The sequence below is a fragment of the Prorops nasuta genome, unplaced genomic scaffold (assembly GCF_024137725.1).
Source record: "Prorops nasuta isolate Cenicafe-Biocafe unplaced genomic scaffold, Cenicafe_Pnas_1.2 PNAS00023, whole genome shotgun sequence".
Classification (NCBI taxonomy): domain Eukaryota; kingdom Metazoa; phylum Arthropoda; class Insecta; order Hymenoptera; family Bethylidae; genus Prorops; species Prorops nasuta.
Genome location: NW_027116820.1, coordinates 1,996,959 through 2,017,399, shown reverse-complemented (window position 1 = coordinate 2,017,399; position 20,441 = coordinate 1,996,959). Strand labels below are relative to the sequence as shown.

Genomic DNA, 20,441 nt, shown 5'->3' with positions numbered 1-20,441 from the left:
CACCGGGAAAACGTTGCGCACCTGCCCTGCCTGTGGGCCGCATTGGCAGACAATCGGTCCATACGTGGCGAATGCGGGTACGAACGTACCACGTAAGGTGATTGCGGCAAAACGCAGATCCGAGCGTGGGAAAGTACACGCCCAACCACGGCTTTCCGAGGCGACTCCGAAGGCAGTTCCCCAGGTGGTAACCCCACCGAAGGAAAAACCTTCGAAGCCGCTAAAGACGAAAGCGGCTCGTAAGGAGGTTTGTATGGATAGGGTTTCACAGCTAGTCGAGCCCTAGAAATACTCCTCCTGCAAGTTACCGAATGTTACCGGTACGAGAAATCGTACGATCCCGCACGCTACCGTACACCTCGGTGAATTTCCCATCGATTTCCATCCTATTTTCCTTCCTTTTCATTCCTTTCCTATCCATCCAAAACAAAAATAAAATTGATGGGCTTGAGCCGGTAAAGGCCAATGTTTTCAGGACGAGGTGAGACAGAGACCACACGTGGACCCTCTGTCGAGAAATGTTACCGGTACTGCCATCTAGCGGTAATCGACGGCAAGACGAATCAATAATTCGTCGAAGTGCTGCCGTCGGTCGTGATTGATGGTACTGGAGGTCGATGAACTCGATCCTAGTGCTGCCATCTAGCGGCCCGTAGATGAAGCAGAGCTATCGAGCGCCTAGATCGAAATTCGATTAATCGAAGGGCGATTGTTATCGAGCAGAAGCGATAAGTGAGAATACGAGAATCACTTAGATCGTCTGCGCATGTCCAAAGCTCGGGTGGGGGTAACCTATCCGACGGACGGCTAACGGGGCAAACAAAACTTTGCCGGATCACTCCAGCGACAACCCTTGGACTACAAACAACACGCACTATTATATCCATACGTAGATGGCTGAGTCCACGGGACGGAAGAGGAGTACCGGGTCGGGCGACTCTGATGAGTTCGCAGAACCGACAGCTACCGATGCTTCCCAGGTAAACCTGGAGAAGAAGATCTCGAGTCTAGACGAGAGAATGGAAAAACTGGAAGGGTCGTTCCAAGATTTCATTTCTCAAGTCCAGCAGGCTTTTGACAAGCTGCTGAAAAATAAGACTGTTCCCGATGAAGCAGCAGTGGCAGCTGCTTCTGCTACCGAAAAGCGCGCTAGAGGCCGACCGCGAAAGACCGCGGCCGCTCTACCGGCATCGGCCAATCAGGGTCAACCTTTGTTGACAGTGACAAGGCCGAGCGATGATCTCGAATCTCAACCGACATCAGACGATGCTTCGGCTGAGATATTCCAGGGGGCCTACAGGACGAGGGTCCTGAAGGGAAAACCTGGAAAAGCTATCGGCCAAGGGGATGACTGTATGCCCCGTTGGCGTGTTCTCGAATCTCTCCAGAGGTCAAACTTAACCTTTGCGGGCGATGGAACGGAGGCGGTTGAGAGTTTTATTTCTCGAACCGATGCCGTCCTGAACCTTCTCAGGGTAAGAGATTCCGACCTGGTTGACGTCTTTCCCCACATCCTAACAGGTGTGGCGAGGATGTGGTTTGAGGATAATGAATTCTCAACCTGGTCTGACATTAAGTCCGCCTTAAGGTCTTATTTCAGATCACAAACATGGGAGGAAGAACTGGAGACTGAGCTTCTAACAAGAACTCAGGGTGCTAACGAATCTGTGCGAGCCTATTTGCAGACTATACAGTCGTATATTCGGAAAATAGGCAGAGAAAGATCGGATTGGAGCCGAATCGCTATCGCGCACAAGAACATGTTACCGGTGTATAGAAGAGGCATTGCTATACACAAATATATGACGTATCGAGAATTCGAGCGTTTGGCGCTCAATTTCGAAGCCGCTTATAGGCCGTCATTAAAATACCGTCCACCTGCCGCGCCTGAGGAAAGTTTAGTTCCTGAGTTGGCGTATACCGGCAGTCATGGAAGATCCCGAGAGTCTAGGCGACACGGTGTGCGTGCCCTAGAAGTGGATAAAACATCCAGCTCTGATACCGACGAATCAACAACGGAAGATTCAAATGATAACGAAGAGCATTTGAAAGCCTTTAAATCAACAAGGAACCGACAAGGAACCAGTTCCAAGTCGAAACCTTCGTTAGATAAGGCAGCTGGCAACAATAACAGCCGGCAGGGCTCAAAACGTAAACAACCGGGCCCGAGCGCTACCTGCTTTAATTGCGGGAAAGCTGGACACGGTTGGAGTGCGTGTAAAGAGCAGAGAACAATGTTCTGTTACCGATGTGGCAGCAAAGGGGTTTCTACGGCGGAGTGCCCTAAATGCTGTTCAAAAAACGCCAAGAGGAGTTAGTAAAATTTCCCGAGAATGTTACGACACTCCAAGAGCGGAAAAACATGATACCGAAAATCTTGGGTGAAAACCAAGATAATATATTCCCGGATAATTATGTCGAAGAATATTCAGTACAGCAATGTGTGAATATTAACCATAATTATCGCTCCCGCGACTTCTCAGACCAACATGTTATGTTGGAGACGGAGAATGTAAACAAACACTCAGAGGACACAAGCGCTCGAGTGGTTGCTACCGAAAATTCGAACGATGATCAATCGGTCGATAAGTTACCGGTCGGTGATATTACTGATATAGTAATTACGACGTTTGGCGATAGATCTAGGAAACTAGCATTCTACACCACGATCACCGTACAAGGGGAAAAGCTGCGTGCGCTGGTGGACTCGGGAGCCTCACGCACGTTTGCAGGCAAAGTAGCCATTGAATTGTTTAATTCAATTGGTATACAAGCCAATAAGATAGAACCCTTAAGAGTTACCGTTGGCAACAATTACACATGTAAAGTAATTGAGTCCGCCAAGATCCCGATATTTCTTGAGGGGAAGACAACTATAGTTGACACACTATGGATGCCTTCCTTGTCGAGTAATTTTATTTTGGGACTTGATTTCCTACAAGATGCTCATGTTGTCGTGGACTTCTCCACGGGAGAATGGGCTTACAAGGAAAAACCTCAAAATAAACATTGGTTCTCGAATGCCGAATCACTAAACTGTGTAGTGGTGAATAACGGCTTAATGGTTCCCGATAATGATAACGCTAAGAAACTACAAGAGTTTCTAGAAATTAAACTGCCCCCCATTTCTGGAAAACCTGGAATTTCAAAGTTACCGGCAGTCATAATTGACGTGCAAGATCACGAGCCAATCAGACAGCGAGCTCATAGGTGCACGGATAAAATCCGCCAAGCTATGTGGCAAGAGGTTGACGATATGCTAACCAATGGCATTATCGAACCGTCGCAAAGTGATTGGGCGAGCCCGGTAGTCATGGCGAAGAAAGCCAATGGCAAGCTCCGCTTTTGTGTGGATCTCCGGCGCGTTAACGCTGTAACTAAAAAGGATGCGTACCCATTACCGAACATGGCTGCGATCCTAGATGAGTTACGACAGGCCAATTATTTAACAACGCTCGACTTGAGTCAAGCGTATTGGCAGGTACCGCTAGCAGAAAAGTCACGTGGTATCACGGCTTTTATTGTTCCAGGCAGAGGCTTATTTTAATTTAAGCGAATGCCTTATGGATTAACTAATGCTCCCGCAATATTCCAGCGTGCTCTGGATAAATTATTGGGTCCCGAATTTTATCCACATGTATTCGTCTATTTGGATGACATTATCATTGTCACCAAAACATTTGACGAACACTTATTATGGTTGGATAAAGTTATCGAAAAGTTAAGGCAAACTGAGCTAACGATAAATAAGGAGAAAAGTTTCTTCTGTAGAACGGAAGTAAAATATCTCGGATTTATCGTAGACAGTCAAGGTCTTCGCGTGGATTCGGCGAAAACAGAAGCCGTAATCACGTTCCCGATACCGAAGAATTTAAAGCAAATTCGTAGATTCTTGGGAATGGCATCTTGGTATAGAAGATTCATTCCAGAATTTGCGACAGTTGCTGAACCGCTAACGAAATTGACAAAGAAAAATCAGTCATGGGAATGGACAGCCAATCAGCAGTCAGCATTCGACGCGCTGAAAGGATGTTTAACAAGCGCGCCAACGCTTGCCTGTCCAGATTTTTCGATCCCGTTTGCATTACAGACCGATGCTAGCAATGTTGGCTTAGGTGCTGTTTTGACACAAGTTATCGAAGGTCAAGAAAGAGTAATCGCCTACGCGAGTAGAGCGCTTACGGATCCCGAAAGAAAATATACCGTGACCGAGCAGGAATGCTTGGCAGTGGTGTGGTCGATAAGGAAGTTTCGATGTTACCTTGAGGGTTACCACTTCACTGTAATTACCGACCACAGCAGTCTCCGATGGTTGCATAATTTAAAAGATCCATCTGGAAGACTTGCTCGTTGGGCTCTCGCCTTGATGGAATACGATTTTACGATTGTACATCGTAAAGGAGCTTTAAATCATGTTCCTGATGCTTTGTCAAGAGCACCGGAAAGTTTAAATGCTTTGCTACCGTCTTACGCCGATACCAAGGATGCGTGGTATTTAAAGCGCGTAAAGGATATCGAAAGAACGCCAGAAAAATTTCTTGATTGGAAATTAGATGGAGAGTTGATGTATCATCAACGACGTTCAGATTTGGCAGATGCTGAGCTCGAAGATCTTGATGCTTGGAAACTGGTGATACCCAGGGAGTACAGGCAGAAAGTGCTCGAAGAATGCCATAAGTTACCGCAAGCCGGCCATCAAGGTATCGATCGTACATATCGACGCCTTTCGATAAATTACTTCTGGCCAGGTATGTTCAAAGATGTAACGGCTTACGTCAGTCACTGCGACGAATGTCAGCATTGCAAGGTAGAACAACAAGCTCCCGTCGGCTTCATGGGACGTCGAATTGTTGAACAGCCGTGGACTGTAATATCGGCAGATATTATGGGCTCACTGACGCCAAGTAAACAAGGGTTCTCGTATGTGTTGGTAATCCAAGACCTATACACAAAATGGATCGAAGTAGCTCCACTTCGACGCGCTAACGGCAAAAAGATTGCAGAAGCTATCGAAAACTTGGTGATTCATAGATGGGGTACACCAAAAGTTTTAGTTACCGACAATGGTACCGAATTTGTAAATAAAGACATAACTGCTTTATTACAATTAACGGGTATGAGGCAAACCACGACACCTCCATATCATCCCCAGGCAAACCCCACCGAAAGGGTGAATAGAAGCCTGAAGATGATGATAAGGGCCTTTCTCGATTCTGATCATCGAGAGTGGGATCAGCATTTGGATGCATTTAGATTTGCATTTAATACTGCCCACCATGGTTCACTGCAAGCTACACCTGCATTTGCTAATCTGGGTAGAGAACCAGAATCGGCAAGGTCGAAGCGACGTGAATTAGAAGGCGATACCGAAATCATGCAGCAACCGACAGAAAAGTGGTTGGCACGCATGAAACGCTTGGAAACACTTAGAACAGTTTTCAAGTATGCTCTCGAAGAAGCGCACGAACGACAGGCAAGACCGTATAATCTACGTCGTCGTGAAAAGCACTATGAGGTTGGCGAGTTAGTCTTAGTTCGCAACCGACAGCTCTCGAATGCCGCAAAACACATATCGGCTGCACTGAACAAACCATTCGGTGGACCGTTTATGATTGCGAAGAAGTTATCGGAGACAGTTGTAGAATTGTCTGATTTGGCAGGAAACGTCACTGGCAAAATGTCTACGGCAGACATCAAGCCATACAAGCCTGAGCTACCGCAAGAGTAAACCCAGACTGAAGTGCATCACTGCACGCTTGGGCGTGGCAGCGAAAAACGAACTCGTGTTCGGGCGCTTTCGGTTTCGGGTCGAAACCTCCGTTACGGAGGGGGGTATGTAACGAAGTTCCCCGTTACGTATGCGAGATACCGAATAAAGAACATAAAAGCTACCGAACAGTGGATATTATTAATCCCTACGTTACCGACTCGTGAGATAGGCTCACGAGTGGATTATAGTTAACGTCAAGGATAGACCCCGTTGACAGGCAGAGGCCCGGATGAAAAGACCGGCGCTCCAAGAAACGATGTCCAGGTTGTCCTGGGGAGCAAGGCAGGGCCATGCCAAACAACCCAGGCAACCTGAGATACGGAGAAGCGGCCTCGGGGAGTCCTAAAAGAATGACAGTGTCTATAAGTCCCCACGAGGAGGGGAAATAGAACATCGAGTCTGGCTTGAACGCTGGTTACGCGCGTCAAGCAGGCTGCGCGAATGTCGTGCGCAGACTGCCAGAACAGGCAGTCGGAACGCGACCATGGGACTGGGCTGATGTGTCCGTACGTGCTGGTGAGCGCGTGACGCGGCACTCAGACAGCCATGGGTCGGTTCGCGTACGTGAGGCGTGTGCTATAGGCCAGCCTGCACGTACGTCACGACTGGATACCGGCCAATGCATGGTGGGTTGTGCAGGGGCGTAGTTAGCCCGTTGGAATGTGTCCCGGTGCCCTCCGTAATCCCATAGGCTTGCGCTATGGCTGGACGGGCCGTGAACATTGCCTCCGTGGTGGTCCGCTCCTGGCAAAACGCTATGCTTTGGCAATTGATACCGCATGTTCCCGCACTCCTCACCACCACCTGTGTGTGGGTGGTGAGGAAGAAATGTATGCCCCTCAGCAGGCAGGTCTGCGAGGCTCGGACTTCCGTAAGGAACCCTCCCCTCTCTCCACGACCTAGCATACTGAGCGACCCTGGCTACCGCTACCGTCCATATGCATGGCCGCAGGGCCGTATAAGATGCATAGAGAATGGGGTCGAAGGACCCAATTGATAACGTAGGGTTGTTGGCCACCCAACTGACCAACTGGCGCCCTGATACCGATAGAAAAGGACGGGCGAAGGTAATGGGAAAACCCGTAGTGTGAGTGGCCCCTCGCACTGACGGGAATAATGTTACAAATTTCACAAAGTACCACAAAATATATTACATTTAATATTATAAAATTCATTGTTATGCTTATCTAATTTGTTGATTCCTTTATGTAAAAAATTCGTTTAATGAGTATAACCTCATCGGATTTAAATACGAACAGTCTAATATTGTTTTTTCATTTATTTATAACGAAATTTAGTTCAAATTATTTTAAGGTTAATACTGTCAAACTTGCAGCTTAGCCTGATTTACCGTAATAAACAAAGTAAATATATATCGCTGAGATACACACACAGACACACTGTTTACGATTGTGTGCAACTATATTTACGTTTACGTCTACTGACGTCACTAAACCTACGTTAAGCAGCCAACTTCAGCCCGAGACATGCACTCTGGCTGGAGAAGAAGAAGAAGAAGATTATGAAGGAGAAGAATCTCAATTTTCGATATATATATAGCTAACTCAGTATGAGATCTCTGGATTGCATGAACCGTTTTTAATGTTCATGGTCTTGAATGAAAGCTTGTTCCAAACTAGTTTAAGGAAAGCTTTACTTAAATCATGACAGTGGATCATTCACGGAAAAAATTCGGTTTGAAAATTGAGGCGGCCAAACCTACTGTATAAGCTAACGATAGTGCTCGGCGGTATAGACATGTCATTATCTACTTTTATATGTACTTGCCGTCGAGACACTACCGTGTCTCTTGATTCACATTAATTCTATGTCTATATGAAAGGATCTGAAAATAATAACAAAATTATACAGGGTGTCCGGTTAACTATGGCCAATCTGGAATATTCGGATAGAGGGTAAAATTTCGAGTAAAAAAGTTCGAAACACTTTGTGGCTAGCACCCTTAATTAAAAAGTTATTAGCGATTAAAGATCCTCAGTTTTAAATGGATTTGCTTAGACGGATGATTCTATTGGTCGCATTGTTAGCCCATAAACGCTAAGATTCAGTAAAAGTTAATACTAATGCAAACACACGGGCAGTGGACACACCCACTTGAGCCTGTGGTAGTGACCGAAAGCCGAGCGACCGAGTCTCGAGAGCGAGCGTCATAAAAACAATGAAAACATAAACACTCTTGACAATAGTCGCAAGCTAAAATTTAAAATTTTGTAATTTTCAAGTAAGAAGTTAATAATTAACATTTTTGAATTGTATGTATTTTTACGATGAAATTGAGTCCAAACACAATATAATTACGTCAATTTTAGAGTATAATTAACAGTTTTAATTAATAATTAATGTCGCTAAAAAAATCATAATTATATCGCGCTTGGACTTATTTTCACTATAAAAATATGAACAAATCAGAAATAAGAATTAGAAATTTGATAAAACACAATTGCAAAAGTTAAATTTCTCTTTGTTTAATGTAATGTGTTTACGTTTTTCTGTTTTTTAAATCGAGGCCTATTGTTGAATGAATAGCCTTGGGAGCTCGATAATTCTACGCGCTTGATCGGCAGAGGAAAGGGGGAATCGGGGTAATGAAATTAAGACATTTATAATTTCAAATTTGCTTCTTTTTATTTTAACAATGTCTTTTCGGGGCTATCGTTTTCCCACTACCTTGCGGTAGATGGCTCAATGCTTTTTTCTTTTGAAGTGGTATCCCTAGAATGCCTAATCCGCTATCATAATTTAAAACTATCGCTAATGCTCGAACTGTTGGCTGCGTTGCTCCAAACACATTTGAGCTTTATGCGCTACACTACGCGTAGACCTGTGCACCATGTCCGGCGAGATGGTATTGAAAACCGCTATAACTGCTTCACGTACTTTGTGCTCGTTACCATCACGCCGACCCTCCATTAAATCCTTTACATGTCCTCATAGGAAGAAATCTAAAGGATTTAGATCAGATCTCGCTGGCCAGTATATTGGACCCCCCCCCCCCCGACCTATCCACCTACCCGGAAAAAACGAGTCTAATGTTTGACGCACATTTCTGCGAAAATGTGCAGGTGCTCCGTCGTGCTGAAAAATTAAATTTTCTTGCATGCTGAACGGCACATCTTCCAAGAGCACGTTAAGCTCTTGTTGTAAAAAAGTGCGTAAATTTCCCCATTTAAGCGTGGTGGCAAGAGAAATGGACCGATCTGTGAATTAAGAGGCAAAATTAACCATTATATTTATTAACTGAAAAACGACAGATTGTTCTGATACTTAAAATTTGATTTCCGAATAGCCCGTCCCAAACATTGATGGTGTAGCAGTGCTGGAAAGCACATACACGCATAGCACGAGGGGATTTTCGTCACCCCACGCAATGTAGTTACGCGAATTAAATACGCCGTTTGGCGTAAAAGTGCTTTTGTCCGACCATAAAATCCGATCCGAGAATTTCGGGTCCCTTCAGCACTAAGCAAGATATTCTGTTTTGGAAAAGTCTTATTTTACACTAAATTCAATAATAAAAGGCTGTTAACTATCATCAATTAATGCTAAACATATCTTCGCAGAAGTAGATTCGGTTCACATAGTCCCGAGGAAGCAGCTGTTGGACCCGCTGGTAGTGGAGGGGCCGCAAGCTCTTTCTTCGCAATATTTCGCGTAATGCAAATTTGGATTCGCGAAACTCGTGTGCAACGCGACGGAGAGATTGCCTCACCCATTTAAGAAGCGGTCAAGAATTTCCTCTTCTTGATTTACGCTTATCTCGCGTGTACGCACTCTGGCTCAAATTTATAGTCAAATCTTGTATCTTGAGAGCTGAGTGAGATATGAGACGCTCTCAAATCTCAAGTCGTAATTTTAGCACTACTAATGGGACATCTGTTATGTCGTAAGTTTATGGCCCAATAATTAGGATTTGCTGGAGCTGCTGTTTTGTTTAGTGAGTCAATACCAGTCAATACTTCAATAGGCATTAGCTTCCGTTAGCCTGTACATACAAAACCAAAAAAAAAGGAAAGCTATATTTTTTTGAGTGAACGAACACGCTTAAATTTGTTCGACGCTGCGTAAGGTAAAGGGTAGTTTAATTTAAAATTATTAGAATATTAAAGTAGAAAATTGATTGTGTTATTTCTGCTTTAGTTTCTAAAATTAAAGGTCACATTATGGATGATGATTATGATGATGAGGTAAATATTATCAAATGAATATTTAAAATATAAATTTACAAAAAATTATGTAGTTTAAAATTAGCAAAATAATTATAATTAATACCATGTTTTAGGTTTATGACTCCAGCAATGTGTTAAAAAAAACAAAGTTTTTAGCGAATTAGAAAAAGAGTTATTAATATCGCATGTCAATGAACATAAAAATATTATTGAGAACCCAAAAACTGATGGGCCTTCCATGATATTAAAAAATAAATCCTGGAGAACAATTACTGAAGATTATGCTAAGCTTTGTAACTGTAATGGTGTTACTTCTTTACGATCAGAAGGTCAATTGAAAAGATGTTGGACAAACTTAAAATATAGGTAAACTTTTTATCAATTTCATTATGTTCCACTATAATTTCATTGTTTTAATATAGTGCGTATTTGAAAGTGTTAATATCATGAGAATCAATAATTTTCCATCCATATGTAGATGTAGACAAGCTGAATCGAAAAGAAAACAAGAGCTTTTGCGAACTGGAGGTGGTCCTATGGAGATTATTGAAACAGATGAAAACTTAAATGAGCAAGTGCGTGCTATCAAGAGACACGGTAGTGTCTCGACGGCAAGTACATATAAAAGTAGATAATGACATGTCTATACCGCCGAGCACTACCGTTAACTTATACAGTAGGTTTGACCGCCTCAATATTCAAACCAATTTATTTCGGTGAATGATCCACTGTCATGATTTAAGTAAAGCTTTCCTTAAACTAGTTTGGAACAAGCTTTCATTTAAGACCATGAACATTAAAAACGGTTCATGCAATTCAGAGATCTCATACTGAGTTAGCTATATATATATCGAAAATTGAGATTCTTCTCCTTCATAATCTTCTTCTTCTTCTTCTCCAGCCAGAGTGTATGTCTCGGGCTGAAGTTGGCTGCTTAACGTAGGTTTAGTGACGTCAGTAGACGTAAACGTAAATATAGTTGCACACAATCGTAAACAGTGTGTCTGTGTGTATCTCCTAGATATATGTTTTACTTCGTTTATTACGGTAAATCAGGTTAAGCTGCAAGATTGACAGTATTAACCTTAAAACAATTTGAACCTAATTATGAAATAAATAAATGAAAAAACATGATTAGGCTGTTCTTATTTAAATTTGATGAGGTTATACTCATTAAAAGGATTTTTAATTACATAAAGGAATCAACAGATTAGATAAGTATAACAATGAATTTTATGATATAAAATGTAATATATTTTCTGGTACTTTGTGTGATTTTATTGTAGATTAAATAGCGATGTGTTTATTATCTGACTGCTAAGGATCGAGCTGTGTGGAGTGAAAGATTAAAATATAATATACACCGTGTACCTTGATTGCTGAGGATGAAACTACGTGGATTGAGTTGCTGAGGATAGAGCTGACTGGATGAAGTAAGATTAATATTTATATATTTTTAACACTGCCAAGGAGAAGTATACTGTCAACATTTATGTGCATCGGTGATTATCCAGAGTATATATAAATTGCAAGAAATTGTTAAGGTATTCGAAAACCATATGCTAAACTTCCAAGTATTGAAATCATTAAGAAAATACATATTTAACTCTTTCTTTTCTTTAAATTGATGTGGATTTCAACTGTCCGATAGGTAATCATACTGGGGGTGAATAGAGTTGACTGGATGAAGTAAGATTAATACCACAAAAAACAGACTTCGCCTGTAAAAAAAGGCGGCAAGTACATAAACCATCTAGTATTAATAATATAGTAAAATTATCTAATTAAAAAAAGTAGTGAAATCCAAATATTAGGCAAGTGTATTTTTTCACCTTAGCAAAAGTTAAATTTTTGAAAAAAAAAGGAACAAAAAAGTTACTTGCCGGGCCCGTAATGTCCATGCATAGTGGGAAATTGAATCGTGTGTGAGATTCAGCTATAGCCTAGTACAGCAAATTTCATGTTAAAATACAGAGTGAAGTTAGCCGAACCACAGACGATTCTATTTCTCACTGTGCATGGACATTACGGGCCCGGCAAGTAACTTTTTTGTTCCTTTTTTTTTTAAAATTAACTTTTGCTAAGGTGAAAAAATATACTTGCCTAATATTTGGATTTCACTACTTTTTTTAATTAGATAATTTTACTATATTATTAATACTAGATGGTTTATGTTCTTGCCGCCTTTTTTTACAGGCGAAGTCTGTTTTTTGTGGGATTTCATAACGTTTTGTAAGAGTATAACATTTAAAAAATTAAATTATTCTTTTAATTTCTACAGATTTTAAAGAAAATTTCCACCCTTCTCATTTTTTGAAACAGCAGCGCTTAACTAATAAAAATATATATATTTATATTGAAAAAATATCGCAGTCAACACATTGATTTTATTGATATTTGTAATGTATTTTGTATAAATGAACTTTATAATTAATGCTCAGGCTAGTTTTTTAATGTTTTCAGTTTCACCATAATAAAAGTATGATTAAATTTTTCATAATCAATAAACATACTTTCAACATATAAAAATAATGAAATAAAATGTATATATTTTAATTAATTTACATTTTCTGTTTATGAACATTTGACTTGTTACCAACATCTAACTTTGCCAAACTTCAGTAACTCCCTCAGCTGCTTCAGGTGATACAGGGGCAAGACTGGAATTTTTCACAATCAATATACATACTTTCAACATATAAAAATAATTAAATAAAATGTATATATTTTAATTAATTTACATTTTCTGTTTATCCAACATTTGACTTTTTACCAACATCTAACTTTGCCAAACTTCAGTAACTCCCTCAGCTGCTTCAGGTGATACAGGGGCAAGACTGGAAAAGCAATTCGTAAAGCTTCAAATAAGATACAATGAAGCATATAATCGAAGTTGGCATTGTCGTTTTGCATACGCCGTTTCTTTTTAGCACCAATCATTGTTAGATTTATGCTGCTAACTCTTGACAAAGGTGACATGGGAGATACATTGGCAAGTCGTCCTTATAACATTTCCTGTGCCAAAGTCCTCAAATTTTCGTTTCGTAAATTTCTATACACTTGAAACTGGTCTGATTTCTGGTGCTACAAAATGCAGTCGAAACAACTAATTTTTAGACTGAGTTTTTTTCCATTGAGAATAAACGTGCATTTTTTCATCCATACCAATGACCAGTATACTGCCTCTCGTCTTGAATACTTGCATAGGTAATGGAGAAAAACAATCAGCAGCTATTAACTGCATTTTATATCATTTCATCCAATAAATCTCATACTTAAATTGTGGCTGAGCAATGGACGACGTTTTTCTGAAAATTGGCTTATTCTTACTTTGCCAATCTTTCAATACTTTTTATATTTGCCTGTTTCAAGTCTCAGAATACAGGAGCGAAAAGCATAATCTTTGATCCAACTCCAATAGTCAGTATGTGTGCGAAAAATCCTCATTGGATTTTTAATTGAATTGTACCAAAAGTATTTAAGTCAAAGCACAAGTATTACTGTTTGCTATAATACACTTGCACAGTGACTGTAAAATACTAAATGATAACACTATGAGTAGGCCTGAAATCAAATTCATCAATTAAGAATTATAATTCCTCAAAGAAAATAAATATTTGAAGGTACATGAAGCATCTTATTTGCTTACCGACATTTGACTTTCTACCACCATCTGACCTTGCCAGACTTTACTGGTTTCATCAACTGCTTGAGATGATACTGGGGCAAGGCTGGACAAGCAATTCGCAAAGCTTTGAATAAGCTACAATTAAGCATATAATCAAAGCTGACATTGTCGTTTTGTATACCACGTTTCTTTTTAACACCAATCATTGTTAGATTTATGCTGCTAACTCTTGACAAAGGTGGCATGGGAGATACATTGGCGAGTCGTCCTTATAACATTTCCTGTGCCAGAGTCCTCAGATGTTCATTTCGCAAATTTCTACGCACTTTTGAAACTGGTCGGATTTCTGGTGCTACAAAATGGAGTGGTTACTATTAATTTTTAGACTTTGCTTCAATTGAGAATAAACGTTCATTTTTTCATCCATACCAATGACCAGTATACTACCTTTGGCGCAGAATACTAGTATAGGTAACAGAGGAAAACAATCAACAGTTATTAACTCAATTTTATAGAATTTCATCTAATGAGTCTCATCCTTAAATTATGGCTGTGCAATGGATGACGTTTTTCTGAATATTGGCTTATTCTTACTTTGCCAATCTTTCAATGCTTTCATCTTTGCCTGTTTCAAGTACCAGAATGCAGGAGTGAAAAGCACAATTGTTGATTCAACTCCAATAGCCAGTATGTATGCGAACCTTCCTCCTTGGATATTTAATTCAATTGTACCAAATGTATTTAAGTCAAAGCACAAGTATTACTATTTGCTATAATACACTTGCACAGTGACTGTAAAATAATAAATGATGACACTACGAGTAAACCTAAAATCAAATTCATCATTTAACAATCTCAATCTTCAAAGAAAATAAATTTTTGAAGAAACATGAAGCATCTCAGTTACTTACCAGTATTTGATGTTGCTCCATCTCCATTTTCTTTAGTGCTTGGTAACTTAACTTCCTTGAGACTAAAGATCTGTAATATTTGGGTGTCTTTGCGTCTTTTGTAAACATCTATTATTGTATAATTAGCTTAAATCCAAACACTAGTCAACTGGTACTCTACGTAAATGAAGGTTCATCGGAATGCTTCATATTTTCCAAACAAGCATTACTATAATTTAGTCTGAAATATTTGTACGCATATATGATATTTGTTTCATTTACAATCTTCCTTTATCTGCATTCTCCAATAACAGGGTATTTCCAAGAATTGTTACATTATTTGTTTTATTTAAAATCTTCCTTAATCTGCATCCTCCAATAACAGGGTATTTCCAAGATTTGATACATTATTTGGCGCTGGTTTGGCATCATACTGCAAACTATGAAATGGTGCCTTATATATAACTTTATTTTAATAAAACAAACTTTTTTTACAATGCACTTACTTTACTTAAAAACGTTTATGTTAATTGCTGTTGAGAAAATACCATGTGTCTTGATTATGAGTGAACGTAACAACCTCATCCTTCTCTGTTTCATTTACAACCTTCCTTAATCTCCATTCTCCAATAACAGGGTATTTCCAAGAATTGTTACGTTATTTGTTTTATTTACAATCTTCGTTAATCTGCATTTTCCAATAACAGGGTATTTCCAAGAATTGTTACATTATTTGGCACTGGTTTGGCATCAAACTGCAAACTGTGAAATGGTGCCTTATATATAACTTTGTTTTAATAAAACAAATTTTTTTTACAATGCACTTACTTTACTGAAAAACGTTTATGTTAATTGCTGTTGAGACACTACCATGTGTCTTGATTATGAGTTAACGTAACAACCTCATCTTTCTCTGTTTCATTTACAATCTTCCTCAATCTACATTCTTCAATAACAGGATATTTCCAAGAATTGTTAGAGCATTTGGCATTGGTAGGGCTTCAAATCAGAGCTGCATACAAGGAATATGCATATAAGGAATATTTTATATAACCTGCAATAAAAAAAATCCCACAAAGTACCACCTAACATTAAATTTTATACATATTTTTGAATACAATGTGACTTATCTGATAATCTTGCTGGCTCCTTCATGTTTCTCCCTTAAATTATCCATAGTTTCGATTATATTACACTATTACACTATCATTACAGCCAATTCATTTTTATAAAAATATTAAGGTTATACCGGTAAACCTTACAATTCAATTGACATTCAATTGACAGCTAACAGTAGTCACCATATTAGTTATCGATTATATCGATTATTTAAACGTCGCGTTTGTAAAAATTACGTCATTTTCTTTATCGATTAACTTCAGCCCGAGACATACATTCTGGCTGGAGAAGAAGAAGATGACGGAAAGAAATTAAATTCGTTATATATATAGCTAACAGATTATGAGATCTCTGGATTGCGTGAACCAATTTTGATGTTTATGGGCTCAAATAAAAGCTTGTTCCAAACCATTTCAAGAAAAGCTTTACTGAAATCATGACAGTGTTTCATTTACGGAGAAAAATCTATTTAAAAATTGAGACAGCCAAACTTGCTGTATAAGATACAGTAGTGCCTCAACGGCGGTATAGACACGTCTATACCTACTTTTATGTACTTGCCGTCGAGACACTACCGTGTCTCTTGATTTATATATGTTCAACACTGTGCCAAGGAGAAGTATACTTTCAACATTTATGTGCATTAGTGATTATCAAGAGCATATTAATTGCAAGAAATTGTTAAAGTATTTGAAAACCATATGCTAAACTTCCAGGTATTGAAATCATTAACAAAATACATTTTTCGTTGTTTCTTCTCTTTAAACTGATGTGGGTTTCAACTGCCCGATAGGTTATACCTTTGTTAAGAATTAGCAGCATAAATGTGACAGTAATTGGTGCTAAAAAGAAATGTGGTATGCAAAACGACAATGTCAGCTTTAATTATATGCTTGATTGTAGTTTATTTAAAGCTTTGCGAATTGCTTGTCCAGTCATGCCCCTGTATCAACTCAAGTAGTTGATGAAACTAGTGAAGTCTAGCAAGGTCAGATGGTGGTAAAAGTCAAATGTTGATAAACAGAAAATGTAAATTAATTAAAATATACATTTTACTTAATTATTTTTATATGTTGAAAGTATATTTATTGATTTTGAAAAATTTAATCAAACTTTTATTATACTGAAACTCAAAACATTAAACAAGTAGCCGGGGCATTAATTATGACGTTCATTTATGCAGAATGCATTACAAATATCAATAAAACCAATGTGTTGTCTGTGATATTTTTTCAATATTAATATATATTATTTGATTAGTTAAGCACTGCTGTTTCAAAAAATGAGAAGTGTGGACATTTTCTTTAAATTCTGTAGAAAAATTAAAAGAATTATTTAATTTTTTAAATATTATACTCTTACAAAACTTATGAAATCCCACAAAAAAACAGACTTCGCCTGTAAAAAAGGCGGCAAGTACGTAAACCGTCTAGCATAAATAATATAGTAAAATTATCCAATTAAAAAAAGTAGTGGAATCCAAATATTAGGCAAGTGTATTTTTTCACCTTTGCAAAAGTTAAATTATTGAAAAAAAAGGAATAAAAAAGTTACTTGCCGGGCCCGTAATGTCCATGCACGGTGAGAAATAGAATCGTCTGCGATTCGGCTAACTTCACTCTGTATTTTAACATGAAATTTGCTGTACTACGCTATAGCTGAATCTCACACACGATTCAATTTCCCACTGTGCATGGACATTACGTCCGGCAAGTAGCTTTTTTCTTCCTTTTTTTTCAAAAATTTAACTTTTGCTAAGGTGAAAAAATACACTTGCCTAATATTTGGATTCCACTACTTTTTTTAATTGGATAATTTTACTATATTATTTATGCTAGATGGTTTACGTACTTGCCGCCTTTTTTACAGGCGAAGTCTGTTTTTTTGTGGGATTGTTCCTACAATAAATTTAACTCTGGAAAATTCATACGATTGTACTGGAAAAATGGAAGGTATTTCATATAAGATAGCCATTAATCAATAGTCGTTAGCAACACGCATCCACTTTTTTAGATATATTTTATTTCAGATTATAATGACTATACAAATAATTCTTTGGAAGAGTTGATTGACGACCCTCCCCCCCATTGAACATGTTCTTGAAGACAATTATAACTTAAATAAAAAAACAGAAGGTGCAGTTAGATTCTACTTTATACACAATTTTAATTATTTACATGCAATACTTATAATTTTTCAGCAGTATTAAAAGTAAATAATTTAAAATATTATTGTACAAATAAAAAGAAAAAGTTATATACTGAAATTAATGATGTACTGAGAGTATGTTCAAAGAATTCTGGCAGTTTATTACGACCATATGTTAAATCTTCTGAAAAGGGTATGTTATGAATTGGTAGTAATATTTCAAATAATTCTAAAAACTGTATTCTATAATTTTATTTCATTTATTTTCTGTTCTTTGAATCAATTATCTTAAATATTATGAATACTTTGATAATTTTGCAAATTACTTTTTATTCCAATATTGTTAATGTTATTAATATATATTGCAATGATTTTGCAGTCAATTGTAGAAAACGGCCACTACTGAGTAGTATTGGAAAAGTTAATGATTCTTTCATATCGGACAATTTGGAAAATCAGTCAAGCAAAATAAAAGGTTATTACATTTGTATGTTTTATAACACGAATGATAATTTTTGTACACTCAACAGTAGAAATGTTTATTCATTTAATTCTTTACAATTTTTAATATGTACATATTTATCTGTAGAATGGAAGAATGAAGAAACTTTTAAGGATAAGAAGAAAGGTTCGTTAATTGAAATAGAACATGGCATTCGAATTGCTAAAGTTAAAGACTATATAAAACAACAAGCAGAATTACATTTTGTGAAAATGAAAGTGGTTGAAAATAAAACTCAATATTGGAAAAAGAAGCATGAGATACTTGAAATAGAAAAAAACGCTTCTAAGTCTAGATTGCGTGCCATGGAAGCTCAGGGAAAATATTGGGAAACCAAATATAAAAGTGCAAATGGAGATTATTTGGATTAATGTGTTATATGCATGGGTATATGCTAAGTTGTATTGATTATAGTTTCTTTCTATTACTTATAGTTACTTAAAATTGATTTAATGTTCTAAATATTTACGATCTCTCTGAAAGTATTATACGTATCAAATGCAATTTAGTCCTGCAAATGGTTAAGTTCATATTATTGCGTGCAATTTTCGTTTAAGTTATTTTCCCTAAAGTTTATGACATTAAATAATAAATGTATTATTAATGATTATTTTATATAAGATTACATATTTATATTATTACAAACAGTCACTTAACCCATTAACGTCCAAAATGTCAAAATTTCTTGCACGTTTTCAAAGTGATTTTTTCCTATGTAATTGGCGTTGAAAAAATTCTTGAACAACATATTCTGATGTAAAATTGCATGCTCTTTCAAAATCCGTTGCCAGAATCATGATAAATCTCACAGGAAAAGAGATATGCTCGATTGAAACATAAAAAACACCTAAATTTTCGAAAAAAAAAATTTTTAGGATTTTTTTTCGAAGTGTTACGGTGAAGATATCATCTTGCGACCGTGATCAAAGGTGATCATGGGAATTGAAGTTTAACAGGGAATTTTTTTGTTGACCTTGAACCATCGCTTCTTTACAAAATGGCGGAAAAAACGAATTTTTTTTTTCAATCTTCATCAACTTTTTTCTCGAAATCTATGGTCTTTAGAAAAAAATTTATAAAAACAAAAATGCCTTAGAATCGCTCGAGGAACATTCTCAAATTTTTTCAGAATTTTTTGAGACAATTTTTGATTATCCGGGAAACTTGTGAAATGGAATTTTTAAAAATGTCTCCAAAAATTCTGAAAAAATTTTAGGATGTTCTCGAGTGCTTCTAAGACATTTTTTTCTAAAGTCCATAGATTTCGAGAAAAAAATGGATAAAGTTGAAAAAATAAAAATTCGTTTCGGCCGATGTTTTGAAAACCTATTGGTAAAAAAACGTTCTGTCTACGAAAACTCGGAAAAAATTTTACAATATTGCTCGAATGATTCTAACTTATTTTCATTCTTTTTTCAAAGACTTATAGATTCCGACAAAAATTTCATCCTTTATTTACATTTCATTTTGGCAGATAAGCGTAATTTTTGGTCTCATGTATTCATGAATATTCGTCTTTTTTTGTTCTCTTCTTTCATATTTTTGTACATACGGATGAGTGATAAATAAACGAAATCATTAATTTCATACATTATGTCGCGGAAACGTGTAAGATCTTCTGAATATGAATCAGATTCTTCAGATAGTGATTCAGAACGCAACGTATTGATTCCGGATCCTGACTATTCAGGTTCCGATGATTCTGGTTCCGATTTTGATTCAGATTGCGAACATGAAATACCCAATATCACTTACAATAAAGCTCGTGCAAATTATTCTGAAAAACAAGATAAACTTGAAAAAGGTCATGAATTCACTTGGATTGAGGGTGAAAAGTTACACCCTGATTCTTGTGAAGATAAAGTATTATTGTCCGAATCGCAAAAAAAGAAAATACGTAGGAGCGAACCTTTTCAATTGTTTGAAACCTTTTTTTCTATTGAAATGAAAAAATATATTATTGATGCGTGTAAAGACAATGGTTATGATCTGAAATTGAAAGATCTTGATATTTTTATTGGAATAGTTATTTTTTCTACATTCAATCCCAGAAAATCACAGAGAGATTACTGGTCATCTGATCCGTATTTATCTAATGAAGTAGTTTCTTCTGCAATGTCTCGCCAAAAATTTTAATTCACAAAATCTAAATTGAAGTTTTCAAAAAACAAAGACAAAGATTCAAATGATCGAGGAT

At 37.5% G+C, this 20,441-nt stretch overlaps 1 protein-coding gene across 1 annotated transcript; it reads left to right on the top strand.

The window, feature by feature from the left end:
• Positions 1–9,951: 9,951 nt before the first annotated feature.
• LOC136781537 (myb/SANT-like DNA-binding domain-containing protein 3) lies at positions 9,952–18,615 on the top strand. The gene is made up of 6 exons (XM_066740424.1): positions 9,952–9,975; positions 10,085–10,323; positions 10,436–10,572; positions 17,795–17,935; positions 18,122–18,217; positions 18,332–18,615. Exons 1-6 carry the CDS (start codon positions 9,952–9,954, stop codon positions 18,613–18,615), a joined length of 921 nt encoding a protein of 306 aa, XP_066596521.1.
• The last annotated feature ends 1,826 nt before the right edge of the window (positions 18,616–20,441 follow it).